The sequence below is a fragment of the Pongo abelii genome, chromosome 2, assembly GCF_028885655.2.
Source record: "Pongo abelii isolate AG06213 chromosome 2, NHGRI_mPonAbe1-v2.0_pri, whole genome shotgun sequence".
In the NCBI taxonomy this organism is placed as follows: domain Eukaryota; kingdom Metazoa; phylum Chordata; class Mammalia; order Primates; family Hominidae; genus Pongo; species Pongo abelii.
Window position 1 is genome coordinate 105352822 of NC_085928.1, and position 16043 is coordinate 105368864.

Genomic DNA, 16043 nt, shown 5'->3' on the forward strand with positions numbered 1-16043 from the left:
GTGTGTGTGTGTGTGTGTGTGTGTGTGTGTGTGTGTGTGTGTGTGTGTGTATATGAGAGACCCTGAAAGTGCTCTAGTCTGAAGGGAGATGATGGGGTCCCAGCTTATGTCCTATGGGTCATGAAGCCCCCAGTGCTATCAGCTCTTAGGAGCCTACCTGCTGCTCTTTCATCCCACTGGTTCTGGATCCCACATAAGAGGCAGCTGTGGTAGGCATTGTCAGGATCTCAATATGGCCAAGGGACAGAGGAGTATATGAAGCACTGGAGCTGACAGCGTGGAGTAAAAGGTGCATTCACCAGAGCAGCCTGTGGCTGACAGACAAGTCAGGGAGGACTTGGGGGACAGAAGTACTGGGAGATCCTCCTCCTCTCCTGTCCTCAGCTTTTTCTTTGCTGTAACTTGAACACTAACTGCATCCCTGCAGGTAACAGAGCAGGAGGAAAACTGCTGTGGGGCAGATCTTGCTGCCCGAAAAGAGGACAAGCAGAGAGGACCAGAGTGAATCTTGTCTGACTTCTATTGGAGGGAGGGTGCTGGGGCCTGCCAGGCTTAAGAGTCTTCCCTTAAGAGTTCCTGAAGCCTTCCTTCTTTGGCCAGGCGTGGTGGCTCACACTTGTAATCCCGGCACTTTGAGAGGCCGAGGTGAGTGGGTCATGAGGTCAGGAGTTCGAGACCAGCCTGGCCCAGATGGTGAAACCCCACCTCTACTAAAAATACAAAAATTAGGTACAGTGGCGGGCACCTGTAATCCCAGCTACTTGGGAGGCTGAGGCAGAAGAATTGCTTGAACCTGGGAGGCAGAGGTTGCAGGGAGCCGAGATCGCACCACTGCACTCTAGCCTGGGCAACAAAGCAAGACTCTGTCTCAAAAAAAAAAAAAAAAAAGTTTCTGAAACTGGCCAAGTGTGATGGCTTAGGCCTGTAATCCCAGCACTTTGGGGCGAGGTGGGAAGATAGCTTGAGCCTAGGAGTTCAGGACCAGCCCAGGCAACATAGTGAAACCCTGTCTTTACTAAAAATATAAAAATTAGCTGGGTGTTATGGTATGCACTTGTAGTTCCAAATATTTCAGAGGCTGAGATGGGAGGATCGTTTGAGCCCAGGAGGTTACTGGGCCCTACCTCTGTCCATTCCACGACTGGGCCTTGCTGGCTGCTGCCTGGTTTTTCCACTTGGTCATCTTTCTCTTGACTTTTCCTGGAAGCAGTGCCAGGGGCTTATGCAGGCAGGCTAACCTCCAGACTGGGCCCATACAATTTAACATTTCTGCTTTGTGCAAGTCATAGACATCTAGGGCACTAGCTGGATATCCACTGGTATACTACCACTTGTGGCATTCTTGGTGACACTGGTGGGGCTACTGCCTCATCCTATGACTTGTAGCCGTGGCGTCCACAGTGTACCATGAAGTAACTAGGGAAGGGAGTGCAGATCTTGATCTCATTGAGGGGGCCATCACCAGACCTGTAGGACTTGGTGATGGTGCTACAGTGAATCTTTTGGCAGCATCAGGTACTGAGGAAATAGGGCAGTGGCAGGCACTCTGCATGGCTTTGCTCACCATGGGCACCTTTATGGTGGGCTGGGCACTTGCAGCTTCAAATTTGGTGCAAAGCTGGTGTGGCTATGGCTCTGCTTCTTGGTACCTGTCCTTAGCACCACTGGTCTGCATCCCCTGCTTAACTCCTGCACCTGGCCTTTCTCATGCAGTGCACTGCAGGGCTAGGCATCTGGCTGGGGCCATGGGGCCATGGAGATGTGGGAAGCCCCAGAACAGCACTGGACCTGGATAGCGATACAGCATGTGGCCCTGGTCTGCACCTGGCATGTGATCATTAGGTGGTATCCAGATGTAGGCCCAGACTTGAAGCTTGGTCATTAATAATGGGATGTGGGCACAAAGGACACAGAATATAGATAAAGACTAGTCAGGATCCTGCCTATTCCTTGAAGGTCCAGAAGTATGAGCATCACCAATTCCTGCAAGAGCTCCAATCTCAAATTTGGGGATTTCCACCATCCCACCACCAGCTGCTCATTCTCTGCAACCCCCTACCTCAGTCCTTTTTGACACACACACAAAGTCTCTGTTCTGTTTTAGCCAGCAGGTCCTGGAAGTCCAGTGAGACTGTGGAGAGATCCCCAAGCACAACAGCTATAATCATGAAGATTCCATCTCATTTGTCCCACCCTCTCACAACCTCAATAAAATATCCTCTCAAAGGCCTGCAGAGGGATTTCAAGGTCTAATTTGCTTGTGGTTTTCCTGATAATGCTTTGGCAAGAGGGTAAGTGTGGGATGAGATTTTTTTTCTTTTTTTTTTTTTTTGAGACAGAGTCTTACTCTGTCGAGCAGGCTGGAGTGCAGTGGCACAATCTCGGCTCACTGCAACCTCCGCCTCCCAGGTTCAAGCGATTCTCCAGCCTCAGCCTCCTGAGTAGCTGGGATTACAGGCGTGCGCCATCACGCCCGGCTAATTTTTGTATTTTTAGTAGAAACAGGGTTTCACCATGTTGGCGAGGCTGATCTCGAACTCCTGGCCTCAAGTGATCCGCCCGCCTCGGCCTCCCAAAGTGCTGGGATTAAAGGCCTGAGCAACTGCGCCCGGCCAAGATTTTAAACCAAATCATCACAGAACTTATGTGAGGTCCCTCCTGGCCCAGACCCGTCCCTTCCCTTTCCTGGCCAGCTGTGTCCAAGTGGGCACCTGAAAACCGGCGGACTTATGGGGCCCCTGGATCGGCCATTCCACACATTCTCTACGATGGAGTCTGGATGAGGGATTTCCCGGGCTTCATTTTGTTCAACTGTTTCCATGAGAACTCCAAAGCTGTGGCGTCAAAAGCGCGACAGGGACTCGCATTTGCCCCCGAGGACAATTACTATATTGAGATGGAGTTCTCAGGGCTGAAGTAGAAAAGTCAGAGCAAAACCACGCCTGTGTCTTCCTCCTGCCTCAGGGACGAACACCTTCCTTCCAGGTCCGTGGCAAATATCTCCAAATGCCCTGCCGCCCGCCAACACCCCTCCAAGTGCCCGGTTCCACGGAGGCGGAAGCGAAGCCCTGCCCCCGGAAAGGCCGGTTTGTCCGCCCTGCGTTCTTTAAAGGGGATAGGAGACCCTGGAGCGCCCCGCCCTCTCCCGCCAGGGAAGGACACCATTGGCTCTCCCCGGAGGCTTCGCTCTCATTGGTCAGCGAGTGAATGCCGACCTGCAGACTCGTTTCTAAGTTTCTTTTAGTTTCCGGTATCTCTGCAATGGCGGCTCTGGACTCCCTGTCGCTGTTCACTAGCCTCGGCCTGAGCGAGCAGAAGGCCCGCGAGACGCTCAAGAACTCGGCTCTGAGCGCGCAGCTGCGCGAGGCCGCTACTCAGGTGCGAGCCCCTCTGCCCCTGGCCTGGTTTGCGGACCATGCTGCAACGCAGCGCGGGGCGGGGTCCAGATCCCGACCTGCCCCACTTGTTCCGCTCTTTCCTCTCACTGAGCGCGGGGCTTCTCTCTTGACCCCTCTGACCTCAGGCTCAGCAGACCCTGGGTTCCACCATTGACAAAGCTACCGGGACCCTGTTATATGGCTTGGCCTCCCGACTCAGGGATACCCGGCGTCTCTCCTTCCTTGTAAGCTACATAGCCAGTAAGAAGATCCACACTGAGCCCCAGCTAAGCGGTGAGACCCCTGCCTGTCCTGCCGGTTCGCACCAATGCCTCCCTTCAGCCGAGACCCCTGTCTTCCCTTTTTGCCAAGTCCTCCAGTTTCTTTCTAGACACCTAGTTCTGCACAGGCACTGAGGCACGGAAGGGGTGGCCTGTGGTGAGGCTGACAAGGGAACTGTCAGGGTCTGAGGGGGGATCCACTCTCGACACGTGCTTTTTTCTTCCCTGTGTCCTCTAGGGTGGTGGTGCCAGGGCTTAACTTTTCAGGAGGCCAGACTATCCTTGGAGTTTCATGAGATTAGGACCCTGCCTGTCCACTTCTTGGAGCAAAGATGCCACAAACTCACGGGCTCTTTCTTCTCAGCTGCCCTTGAGTATGTGCGGAGTCACCCCTTGGACCCCGTCGACACTGTGGACTTCGAGCGGGAATGTGGCGTGGGTGTCATTGTGACCCCAGAGCAGATTGAGGAGGCTGTGAGTCTTTCCCCAGGCATCGTCTGCCTCCCCAGTCCTGGCCATGAAAAGGAGTGGCTCAGTTTCCCTCCCCAGGAAGACCCAGAGTGAGGGTGTGGGTTCCCAGAATATCTCTAAAGGTGGCTTTCCTGAACCACATGGTTTGGCTTTCTGCAGGTGGAGGCTGCTATTAACAGGCACCGGCCCCAGCTCCTGGTGGAACGTTACCATTTCAACATGGGGCTGCTGATGGGTGAGCAGGGCCTGGAACGGGGCTATATTGTTCTCTCTGGTCATGCCTTTTCTTCTGGGCACGAGTGAGAAGGAGGTGGGGGAAGGAACAGGAGTGACTTAAAGTGGTCTGGCTGGGCTCAGGCTCTGGTTCTCGTGGTCAGCCAGGACCTTTCCTTGGGAAAGAGGTGGGGGGAGTACTCTTTTTTGCCTTTCTGCAGTTCCTTGTGCCTATGCTTCTAGGAGAGGCTCGGGCTGTGCTCAAGTGGGCAGATGGCAAAATGATCAAGAATGAAGTGGACATGCAGGTGGGCGTGCTTCACTAAGCTGAAGCTGGCAAAGACTCTGGCATGAACAGGGCCTGGAATCCACTAAGGGATAAAAGGCAGGAAGAGTGCTGGGCATGGTGGCTTACGCTTCTGATCCCAGCACTTTGGGAGGCCGAGGCAGGAGGATTACTTGAGCCCAGGAGTTCAAGACCAGCCTGAGCAACATAGTGAGAACTCCTCTCTACAGAAAATTTAAGAATTAGCCAGACATGGTGGTGTATACCTGTAGTCCCAGCAATTTGTGGGGCTGAGGTGGGAGGATTGCTTGAACCTAAGAGGTCAAGGCTGCAGTAAGCTCTGATTGCACCACTGCACTCCATCCTGGAGTACAGAGTGAGACCCTGTCTCAGAATCAACAACAATAAAAAAAGGTGGGAGGAGGCTGGGCATGGTGGCTCACGCCTGTAATCCCAACACTATTGGGAAGCTGAGGTGGGCAGATCACCTGAGGTCAGGAGTTTGAGACCAGCCTGGCCAACATGGTGGAACCCCATCTCTACAAAAAGTACAAAAATTAGCTGGGTGTGGTGGCGGGCACGTGTAGTCCCAGGTACTCAGAAGGGCTGAGGTGGGAGAATCGCTTGAATCCAGGAGGCGGAGGTTGCAGTGAGCGGAGACTGTGCCATTGCATTCCAGCCTGGGCAACATGAGCAAGACTCCAGTCTGGGCAACAAGAGCAAGAGCATTTTAAGCTAGCAGACCCACATGAGGAGAAGAGATGGGATGGGCTAGGTAGGTTTTTTCAGTCAGTGCTGGTAGATAGACCAGGAAGCCTTGGGTTGGTGGGTAGGATCAGTCAGGGGCTCCTTGAAAGAGGATACTCCTGTCTCTGCCTGATTCTGGTCTCTGCTCAGGTCCTCCACCTTCTGGGCCCCAAGATGGAGGCTGATCTGGAGAAGAAGCCCAAGGTAGGGCTGGGCATGGCCCTGAGTCCCTGAGGGTGAGGTGAGGTATGATGAGACTTCAGGCTGGGGAAGGAAGTGTCTGACCACAGTGATCCCGAGACCCTATCCAAGAGAAAATTTGATGCCATTTTCTGAAGCACCTGGGGCTTCTTTCAGGTGGCAAAAACTCGGCTAGAAGAAACAGACCGGAGGATGGCAAAGGATGTGATGGAGAATGGTGAGAAGCTTGAGGCTCCTGTCACAGCATTCAGCTCCCTGACTTCTGAACCTCCCCAGAAGAGTCTTTACAGGCTCCTCAGGCCCTTGGCTTACTCAGTACCCTGACTTCTGTCTCAAGACTGGGATTCCTGGTGTTTCTTTTGTTCCCTTTGTCCAGAGACTGGCATGAGAGGCCTCAGATGTCTGGCTCTAGATATCTTGTCTCTAGAATTGAGGGAATAGGGGTCTACTCAGTTCTGTTCTGGCTGTAGGATATGGTAAATGTATCCAGAGGACAAGTTTTCCTTGTTTTGTTCCCCACAGGCGAGACTGCTGACCAGACCCTGTCTCTGATGGAGCAGCTCCGTGGGGAGGCCCTTAAGTTCCACAAGCCTGGTTAGTGGGAATGTCAAAACCCTGGGGAGGGCTGGATCTTGGCAGCAGCTCCTATAGTCAGGCCCCTGGGGTCAGAGGCTTTGGCTGCAGCCTGGTCCTTAGGCTTATTCTGGTCCTGGCAGGTGAGAACTACAAGACCCCAGGCTATGTGGTCACTCCACACACCATGAATCTACTAAAGCAGCACCTGGAGATTACTGGTGGGCAGGTGTGTGGGGATGTGGCCATGTGAGCTTGTGCCATCAAACACCTGCCTGAGTGCCTGGGCTGCGTCCATACTGCCCCATCTCACCCATCACCGTGGCCTTCCTGGGAGGGAACATCTGTTTCTTTAAGGTCATCTGAGCTCAGACTTTATTTCTCTTTTCCCATCCCCCTTATTTTAGGTACGTACCCGGTTCCCGCCAGAACCCAATGGAATCCTGCATATTGGACATGCCAAAGCCATCAATTTCAACTTTGGCTATGCCAAGGTAAGCATGTGTCTAGGGACCTGGCAAGCAAGGTAATCACTTGCTGTTCCCATGAATGGATACCATATCCCTGCCTTGCTGTCTGCTCCCAATAATGTACCCAGGTGGGCAGAGGCCATGGAAAGGAACCATATATGTGACAGATACCTAGGAATCTATTGAGCTTATTGGAATAAATAGCTCCCTCCCTCTGAGGAGTCAGTGAGTTCAAATTTGGGGGAGTTGCCAGTGCAGTCCCTAGGCTTAGAAAGATGCTAGGTTAGATACAGGAAGGTGAGAGAAGCTCTTGAAGGCATTTTTAATTCTGATATGAGGCCGGGTGGGGTGGCTCACGCCTGTAATCTCAACACTTTGGGAGGCTAAAGTGGGTGGATCACTTGAGGTCAGGAGTTCGAAACCAACCTGGCCAACATGGTGAAACCCCATCTCTACTAAAAATACAAAAGTTAGCTGGCCATGGTGGCACACGCTTGTAGTTTTAGCTACTGGGAGGCTGAGGCAGGAGAAACCCAGGAAGTGGAGGCTGCAGTGAGCCAAGATGGTGCACTCCAGCCTGGGTGACAGAGGAAGATTCCATCTCAAAAAAAAGAAAATTCTGACATGAGAGTGCTCTGTGAATATCCTGGTTTGATAAACAGGATTGTGGGGCTGATGGATGATGTGGGAGTTCACAGATGGTACAACTTTCCTAGGCCAACAATGGCATCTGTTTTCTGCGTTTTGATGACACCAACCCCGAGAAGGAGGAAGCAAAGTTCTTCACTGCCATCTGTGACATGGTGGCCTGGCTAGGTATGGACTAGGCAAAGCCTAGAAGGGCTGGTGGTTAGTGGGCCTCTCCTTGGGCCATGGCCTGCCACTGGGTGTTTGTGGCTGGCTGCTCATACTTTGTTTCCTTTTGCCCCAGGCTACACACCTTACAAAGTCACATATGCGTCTGACTATTTTGACCAGTTATATGCGTGGGCTGTGGAGCTCATCCGCAGGTAAGGCCAGGGCCATGACGTAGAGCCAGGCAGGCTGACCAGGTCACAGCCCTGCTGGGCACTCACACCGCTTCCCCACAGGGGTCTGGCTTATGTGTGCCACCAGCGAGGAGAGGAGCTCAAAGGCCATAATACTCTGCCCTCACCCTGGAGAGACCGTCCCATGGAGGAGTCACTGCTACTCTTTGAGGTGGGGTCCTAGAGGAGCATCTGGGTTTGGGTGGGCCAAGGTGCTGAGAATGAGATGCTCCTGTGCTTAGAGACAGCCTGAGTCGTTGTTCCCCTCAGGCAATGCGCAAAGGCAAGTTTTCAGAGGGCGAGGCCACACTACGGATGAAGCTGGTGATGGAGGATGGCAAGATGGACCCTGTAGCCTATAGAGTCAAGTATACACCACACCACCGCACAGGGGACAAATGGTGCGTGTAGAATGGGGTGGGGTGGTGGGGCTGCCTAGCAGGGCGATGGGCCATGGGGTAGGGCAGAGTAGGGCTGGATGGTAGGGCCCACTGCCTATGCCCCACAGGTGCATCTATCCCACCTACGACTACACACACTGCCTCTGTGACTCCATCGAGCACATCACTCACTCACTCTGCACCAAGGAATTCCAGGCCCGGTGAGGGAGCTGGGTCCATGGGGTGGTAGGGCCAATGGAATTCCGGCAGCCCTTCCTGTGGTCTCTGCCTGGTTCCAGAGCTGGCCAGTCCTAACCCTACTCTCCCACCCCAGACGCTCTTCCTACTTCTGGCTTTGCAATGCACTGGACGTCTATTGCCCTGTGCAGTGGGAGTATGGCCGTCTCAACCTGCACTATGCTGTTGTCTCTAAGAGGAAGATCCTCCAGCTTGTAGCAACTGGTGCTGTGCGGTAGGTGCGGCTGTTTGGCTTATGAAAGGTTAATGGCATGTGCTCCCAAAGGCCTTCTCACCACCTTCTTATCCACAGGGACTGGGATGACCCACGGCTCTTTACACTCACAGCCCTGCGACGGCGGGGCTTCCCACCTGAGGCCATCAACAACTTCTGTGCCCGGGTATAGCCCAGCAGGTTGGGTAGATACATTGGGGGTTGAGTGTGGCAGTTTGTGATTGTAGCTGTGACTGATGCTGAACTTTCCTGCCAGGTGGGAGTGACTGTGGCACAGACCACAATGGAGCCACATCTTCTAGAAGCCTGTGTGCGTGATGTACTGAATGACACAGCCCCACGAGCCATGGCTGTGCTGGAGTCACTACGGGTCATCATCACCAACTTTCCCGCTGCCAAGGTGGGCCTGCCTCAACATGTGTGTCGCATGTGTGTGTGTAGCTGGGGGTACACTTGGCTCTGGGCATGGGGGTCCTCACGCTGAGTATGACTCATACCTGTCTCCTGTCTCCTGCTATAGTCCTTGGACATCCAGGTGCCCAACTTCCCAGCTGATGAGACCAAAGGCTTCCATCAGGTTCCCTTTGCACCCATTGTCTTCATTGAGAGGACTGACTTCAAGGAGGTAAATTGTGGGGGTGGAGGGTCCCATTTTGCTGCTGAGTCTGGTACTGGGAACCTTTCATCTCCTCATCTCTGTCAGTACATCTACTTCCTGCTTCAGATGAACCAATCTTTGCCAGACATGGGGGTGGGGAAGCTTCCCCACTTGTTTGACCCTTGCAGCCTCATGTGTCTACCCCACTTCCTATCTCTAGGAGCCAGAGCCAGGATTTAAGCGCCTGGCTTGGGGCCAGCCTGTGGGCCTGAGGCATACAGGCTACGTCATTGAGCTGCAGCGTGTTGTCAAGGTGAGAGCCAGCTGCAGCCTTCCTACTGCAGTGCCTGCTGGGGCCAGGATGTGAGTGTAGCCTGCAATCCTGGTTGTGGTTCCTGGGTCTAATTGCTGCTCCCCTCCCCGCACTTCAGGGCCCCCGTGGTTGTGTAGAGAGTCTGGAGGTGACCTGCAGACGGGCAGATGCTGGAGAGAAGCCAAAGGCCTTTATTCACTGGGTGTCACAGCCTTTGATGTGTGAGGTTCGCCTCTATGAGCGACTGTGAGTGGTGAACAGAGCTGGGGTGGGGGCAGGTACAAGATGCACATTGCCTGCTGTGGCTGCCCAGCTGGGGGTGTGACCTTCACTTTGGCTGCAGATTCCAGCACAAGAACCCTGAAGATCCTACTGAGGTGCCTGGTGGATTTTTAAGTGACCTGAACCTGGTAGGTTCGTGAGGTTTGGGGTGAGGGAGGTAGGCCTCCCTGGTTGGATGGTTGCCTGAGTTCCCTGCCTGCAGGCATCACTACACGTGGTGGAGGCAGCATTAGTGGACTGCTCTGTGGCCCTGGCAAAACCCTTTGACAAGTTCCAGTTTGAGCGTCTTGGATACTTCTCCGTGGATCCAGACAGCCATCAGGGAAAGGTGCTTGACTTTACTCACCTGCCCTCATCTACAGCAGTGACAGAGACTGCCGTTCATTGTGCCAAGTGCTCTGCATACATTCCCTTAGTTAATCCTCACCACCTGAGGGAGTTGGTATTCATATTCTACTAATGAGGAAACTGGCACTGAGGATAACTCCAGGCACAAAATTTTGTATGAAGGCTGCCTTTTTTTTTGAGACAGAGTCTTGCACTGTCGCCAATGGCACACTGCAACCTCTGCCTCCCGGGTTCAAGTGATTCTCCTGCCTCAGCCTCCCGAGTAGCTGGGATTTACAGGCGCCTGCCACCACACCCGGCTAATTTTTTGTATTTTTAGTAGAGATGGGATTTCACCATGTTGGCCAGGATGGTCTCAAATTCCTGACCTCATGGATCTGCCCGCCTCGGCCTCCCAAAGTGCTGGGATCACAGGCATTAGCCACTGCGCCCGACTTCTTTTTTCTTTTAATTATTATTTTTTGAGGCCGGGCATGGTGGCTTACACTTGTAATCCCAGCACTTTGGGAGGCCAAGGCAGGCTGATCACCAGAGGTCAGGGCTTATTACCGGAGGTCAGGAGTTCGAGACCACCCTGGCCAACATGGTTTAATATATTTCGTTAAGGCAGCTAATAACCTTTCTTTTTATTTATTTTAGAGACGGGGTCTTACTCTTGCCCAGGGTGGTGTGAAGTGGTCCAATCATAGCTCACTGTGGCCTCAAACTACTGGGCTTAAGCTATCCTCCTGCCTCAGCTGAGACTACATGTGCACACTACCATGCCTGGCTAATTTTAAAATTTTTTGTAGAGGCGAGTTCTCACTATGTTGCCCAGGCTGGTCTTGAACTACTGGCTTCAAGCAGTCCTCCTGTCTCAGCCTCCTAGAGTGCTGGGATTATAGGCATGAGCCACTGTGCCCAGCCACCCTGCCATCCTTTTTTTTTTTTTTCCTTTTTTTGAAACGGTATCTTGCCCTGTTGCCCAGGCTGGAGTACAGTGGCACAATCTCGGCCCACTGCAACCTCCGCCTCCCAGGCTCAAGCCAGTCTCCTGCCTCAGCCTTCCAAATAGCTGGGATTACAGGCACATGCCACCACGCCCGGCTAATTTTTTTTTTTTTTGAGACGGAGTCTCACTCTGTCACCCAGGCTGGAGTGTAGTGGCATAATCTCGGCTCACTGCAAGCTCTGCCTCCCGGGTTCACGCCATTCTCCTGCCTCAGCCTCCCGAGTAGCTGGGACTACAGGCGCCTGCCACCACACCCGGCTAATTTTTTCTATTTTTTAGTAGAGACGGGGTTTCACCATGTTAGCCAGGATGGTCTCGATCTCCTGATCTCATGATCCGCCCGCCTTGGCCTCCCAAAGTGCTGGGATTACAGGCATGAGCCACTGCGCCCGGCCTAATTTTTGTATTTTTAGTAGAGACGGGGTTTTGCCATGTTGGCCAGGCTGGTCTTGAACTCCTGACCTCAGATGATCTGCCTTTCTCAGCCTCCCAGCTGAGATTACAGGCGTGAGCCACTGCACCAGCCCACCCTTTCTTACTCCTTAAAGTAGGGGGCAAACATGGTGGTTGTTATAATCCATATAAAACTATACCCTAGACCCCCACGGTGGTTGTTATAGTCCATATAATACTATAGCCTAGAGCCCCATTCAGTCCCTTACCCAAAGTCACAAAGTTATTGAGGACCTGGGTCTCCTGACCCTTAGTCTCGGGTTCTTTGGCTTAAGAAGGAAGTTAGGGGGAGGTGTCTGTGGTGAAACCTGCCCAGCCCTCCCTGGCCTTGTTCTGGGTTGGTGGTCATCCTTTTCCCTCTGCCCTCCAGCTTGTCTTTAACCGAACTGTCACACTGAAGGAAGACCCGGGAAAGGTGTGAGCTGGAAACACTGAACCTACCTCATCCTCCTGGAGGGTGGGGCTACCCTCGCTACCCCAAATTCCATGTCAATAAAGAACAGCTAAATTCTCCTAGAGTCTGTGTGTTATCTCTGCACTTCTAGCATCTGAGGGCCCTGGAGACATGCTGGTGGTGGTGGTATGACTGGGGGATGGAGATGTGCCTTTTGCACATTTTGTCTGTGAGAATGGGCTTTCCCAGAACAGAGTGGTACTGACAGCTTTGGAAGCATTGGTGCACTTTTTGGTGCTTAAAGGCAGGGGCCTGGGTAGGATTCATACCCTCCGCACCTGGTCTGAGAGAATGGAGGTCCCTGGGGTGTTTGTCCATGGTTAGGACCCCTGTGCCAGAGGGATCTAAAAGGTTTGTTTCTGCTGGTGTGGAGAGGCCTAGCTCCCAGTCTGATCATTCAGCATATAATTCTTTTTTTTTTTTTTTGATACGGAGTTCCACTCTGTAGCCCACGCTGGAGTGCAGTGGCTCGATCTCGGCTCACTGCAACCTCTGCCTCCCGGGTTCAAGCGATTCTTGTGCCTCAGCCTCCCAAGTAGCTGAGATTACGGGCGGGCGCCACCACTCCTGAATAATTTTTCTAATTTTAGTAGAGACGGGGTTTTGCCAAATTGGCCAGACTGGTCTGGAACTCCTGACCCCAGGTGATCTGCCCGCCTCGGCCTCCCAAAGTGCTGGGATTGCGGGCGTGAGCCACTGCGCCCAATCATCAGCATATAATTCTTTTTTAGTTTTGAGACGTAGTCTCACTCTGTCTCCCAGGCTGGAGTGCAATGGCGTGATCTCAGCTCACTGCAACCTCTGCCTCCCAGGTTCAAGCAGTTCTGCCTCAGCCTCTTAAGTAGCTGGGATCACAGGCATGCACCACCACACTCAGCTAATTTTGTATTTTTAGTAGAGATGGGGTTTCACCATGTTGGCCAGGCTGGTCTCGAACTCCTGACCCCAGGTGATTCACCTGCCTCGGTCTCCCAAAGTGTTGGGATTACAGACGTCAGCCACCGTGCCCAGCCCATTCGGCATATAATTTTTGAGTGCCTACTACGTGCCAGGCACAGTGAGATGAGGCATACGTGCTGTGGTGGCCTTCCAAGTTCACGGGAGGGGAAATGGGTGACCAAGCACTGTATGGGAGAGGTCTCCCTGGGGCCTGTGCAAGACTGGAAGAGGTTCCTGACCAAGCCTGGGCCTCAGAAAAGATTACTCTAACGAAGTGACTTCTGAAGGGAATCACGAAAGACTACGAGGAGTTTGCCAGGATAAGAGGAACAAGGGCAAAAGCTGCAAGGCAAAAAGAGTCTACAGCAGGCTGGAAGCCCTCTGGGGGCAGTGTAGGCTGCTGCTGAGGCCCAAGTGTGCCTGCAGCTTTAACGCCTTCCACATTTTCCCTGTATACAAACACTAGGCTATCCGGGGGCCCGCTTTAAGGTGGACCCAACTGCGGAAGGCTGAACTCAGATGGCAGCAGATAGCGGGAGTACCAGATGCTGAGGCCTCCAGGAGGTGAGCAACCTAGAGGCTTTCCAGGCAGGGCACGGCTGGGGACGCCAGGCCCAGGACAGAAGTTTGTGTGGTCCACCTTAAGCGAGAGGCCGAGCCTGGCCAGGCCCCGCCCCGCATGGGGGTGCTCGACCAAAGGAGGCTCTGGCGGGCGACGGAAGGTGGGTCCAAGGAGCCAGCTTGGAGCCCTAGCCTTCCGAGGCTCCACTACTAGGCCAAGCCACGGCCCTAGCTCCACCCCACATGTAGAGGCGTCCATGGGCGGAGCGAGCCGCTCCATACCCTAGGATCCACTATCCGCTCTAGCGGCCAGAAGCGCGGCTAGCTTCCCCTGCGGAAGCGTTCACTTTAAGTCTGGCCGGTAGGCAGTCCCAGATCTCGCGGGATCCGACGCCCCGATTCTCGCGAGAGGAGCAATCGGCTCCTATTGGCTGTGAGGGTTGAATGTAAGATGGCGCCCAGGGAGCTGTGAGGAGAAAACCCTGTCGGTCTTGGAGCGACGACGGCAGAACCAGGGTCCCTGGCGGTGCGGCGGGGCCGGCGGGTACAGCGGAGGCGGCGGCGGCGGTGACGTCGCCGGGTGAGGGCTCCAGTGCGGGCGGGGATGCGGCGAGGCTGTAGGCCTGAGACGGGGGGCCCACCCCACACAACGGCGGGCGGGGGCGGGCGGGCCGCTACCGCTGGGCCCTGGAGAGCTCGGGGCGGCTCCGGAGCCGAAAACGTTCCTGGGCTCGCGCACCCCGCCCTGTGGATGGGGGGGGGGTGGGCCGGGGATTTGGGTGGGCGCGGCGCGAGATCGCGCGCCGGTGCGGGCGCGCGGCTGAGCCTGTTTTTATGCGCGGGCGCGCGCGCGCTGTGCGGCTCTCGGTGCGCGTGGCCGCCGACGTGCGCGTTCCCGGCCCGGATATCTGTGATCTAGGAGCTGTGGCCCGTGGGCAACCGCGGCTTTCCGGGGCGCGCGCCCGTCACGACCCCCAGTTTTGGGGCGCGCGCTCTGATGTCGGGTGGCGGTGCTGCCTCGAGAACGCGCAGGAGGCTTCTGCTGAGCAGAGGGCCGGCCGCGGCTCGTTGCTCGGGGAAGGTTGAGGATTGGGTCCTTTCTGGTCTGGTGACGTTCCCGGGCATCCGTGGCTTCGGCCTGGAGAGAAACCAACCAGCTTTGCTGTCTGGCTTGCGGTTCCGCTCCTCTGTGAGGGGGGCGAGATTGCCCGTTCTCCTCGAAGAATGCCGTTACTTGAGGCCCAAGTACGGTGTGGGTGCTTGGGTAGGGTATTTCTCTGCTTCAGAAACCAAGCCCTGTTGGCTTGAGAGGGCAGTGAGCCCCTTCGGATTTCCTCACCTTGTACTGGGCTTTGTGCCGGGCAGGGAAGGTTAATATTAGAAGGCCCTTGAGTGGTACCTGCTTATCTTTCATTAGAAACTAATACGTCCGTAAGCGCAATTCATACACGTCACCTCTGTGCGCTCCGGAAGGGAATTCGCTCATGTGGACCATGTGAACTCCGAGCTCTAAAATGCCAGTTTAAATCCTTAAACGCAGGTTTTTCTTTTGCGTAAGTGGGAGGGGCTTACTTTAGTCTATTATACTAAGGGCCCACCTTTGCCTCAGCCAAAAAGTTGGCCTTAAACAAAATTGAACAACCTGAGAATCAGTGCTTTACCTTTTTTGAAATTGCAGAAATCTCCAGCAGAAATTACTAAAATCTGATAGTGTATCACTGTAAAAGTCACTGTTGGTGTAGGATTTCAGTCCTTTTCAGCTCTTTTTTTCACCCTGCCGCTGTGTTTTGGTGTCAAGGAAGTTCTAGGTTTGTCCTAGAGAAATATACACCTCTTTTTTCTAATACAAAACATCTGCTAGTTTATGATTTACAGTCTTGCTCAATTAAGCTTAAGGAAAAGGAAGCTAAGAGGAGGTAAAATTAGCCATCAAATTTGATAATGGTGGGGTAGTTTTTTCTAATGTACTGTATTGTTTTAAAGAACAAAGTTAAAATTATTAATAAAAAGAGGCTGAGGATGGAAGGAACTTTTTTGTTCTATCTTCTTCAGAATATTAGAAGTCTTAAGAACTCAGGACAAGCAGCAGAAATACATGCAACATGGTGACTGGTGAGTTAAAATTGTTCATATCCTGGAAGTATGTGTGCACAGTTTTTTTTGTGGTAATACTGAAGCATTACAAATCCTGTCAATTCTGGGTGCTGTCTTCCAGAAACTGTTAGGTGCTGTAAAATGAAGATGTGGGAGAACGGCATCTTTGAATTCAGCCACAGTTTGCTACTTGCTCAGTTTTCTTCTCTTAGTATATAAGTCAGTGGAACCCGCAGATTTAAGCGTGGCAAGGCATCAGCTTTTAAAAGGACTTAAATGGTTCAAAGAAAAGCTGTAAAGTTTTAAAAGTATCTGTTTATCTAGGATACACTTAAAATTTTGACTTTTTTTTTTTTTTTTTTTTTTTGAGACGGAGTCTCACTCTGTCACCCAGGCTGGAGTGCAGGGGTGTGATCTCGGCTCACTGCAACCTCCGCCTCCTGGGTTGAAGCGATTCTCCTGCCTCAGTCTCCCAAGTAACAGGCATGCACCACCACACCTGGCTAATTTT

At 53.3% G+C, this 16043-nt stretch overlaps 2 protein-coding genes across 12 annotated transcripts in view; both read left to right on the top strand.

Annotated features, from left to right (window-relative positions):
- Positions 1–1002: 1002 nt before the first annotated feature.
- Positions 1003–12002, top strand: QARS1 (glutaminyl-tRNA synthetase 1). Of its 8 annotated transcripts, none has more exons than XM_063722508.1 (24): positions 1003–3378; positions 3524–3695; positions 4023–4132; positions 4289–4364; positions 4586–4650; positions 5526–5579; positions 5733–5793; positions 6099–6170; positions 6293–6378; positions 6557–6643; positions 7336–7435; positions 7551–7629; positions 7711–7819; positions 7918–8048; positions 8156–8248; positions 8362–8499; positions 8578–8665; positions 8756–8899; positions 9020–9124; positions 9318–9410; positions 9529–9656; positions 9754–9820; positions 9895–10020; positions 11855–12002. In XM_063722508.1, exons 1-24 carry the CDS (start codon positions 3208–3210, stop codon positions 11903–11905), a joined length of 2406 nt encoding a protein of 801 aa, XP_063578578.1. In that variant the 5' UTR covers positions 1003–3207; the 3' UTR covers positions 11906–12002. The 8 variants fall into 8 exon arrangements, with proteins under 8 accessions (XP_063578578.1, XP_063578577.1, XP_063578579.1 ...); XM_063722507.1 differs by having other exon boundaries at positions 3524–3671; positions 3897–4132; XM_063722509.1 differs by having other exon boundaries at positions 3524–3671.
- A 1575-nt stretch (positions 12003–13577) lies between these two features.
- The window catches only part of QRICH1 (glutamine rich 1), a 66128-nt gene continuing 63662 nt past the window's right edge, over positions 13578–16043 (top strand). Inside the window, exons 1-2 of one of the 4 annotated variants that reach the window (XM_003776251.5) lie at positions 13597–14018; positions 15491–15550. The gene's annotated coding sequence lies outside the window, so the exon portion shown is untranslated. Of the gene's footprint in view, positions 14019–14119; positions 14703–15490; positions 15551–16043 lie in introns of those variants that run through there. The other 3 variants (XM_002813763.5, XM_009239017.3, XM_002813765.5) reach the window with 3 other exon arrangements.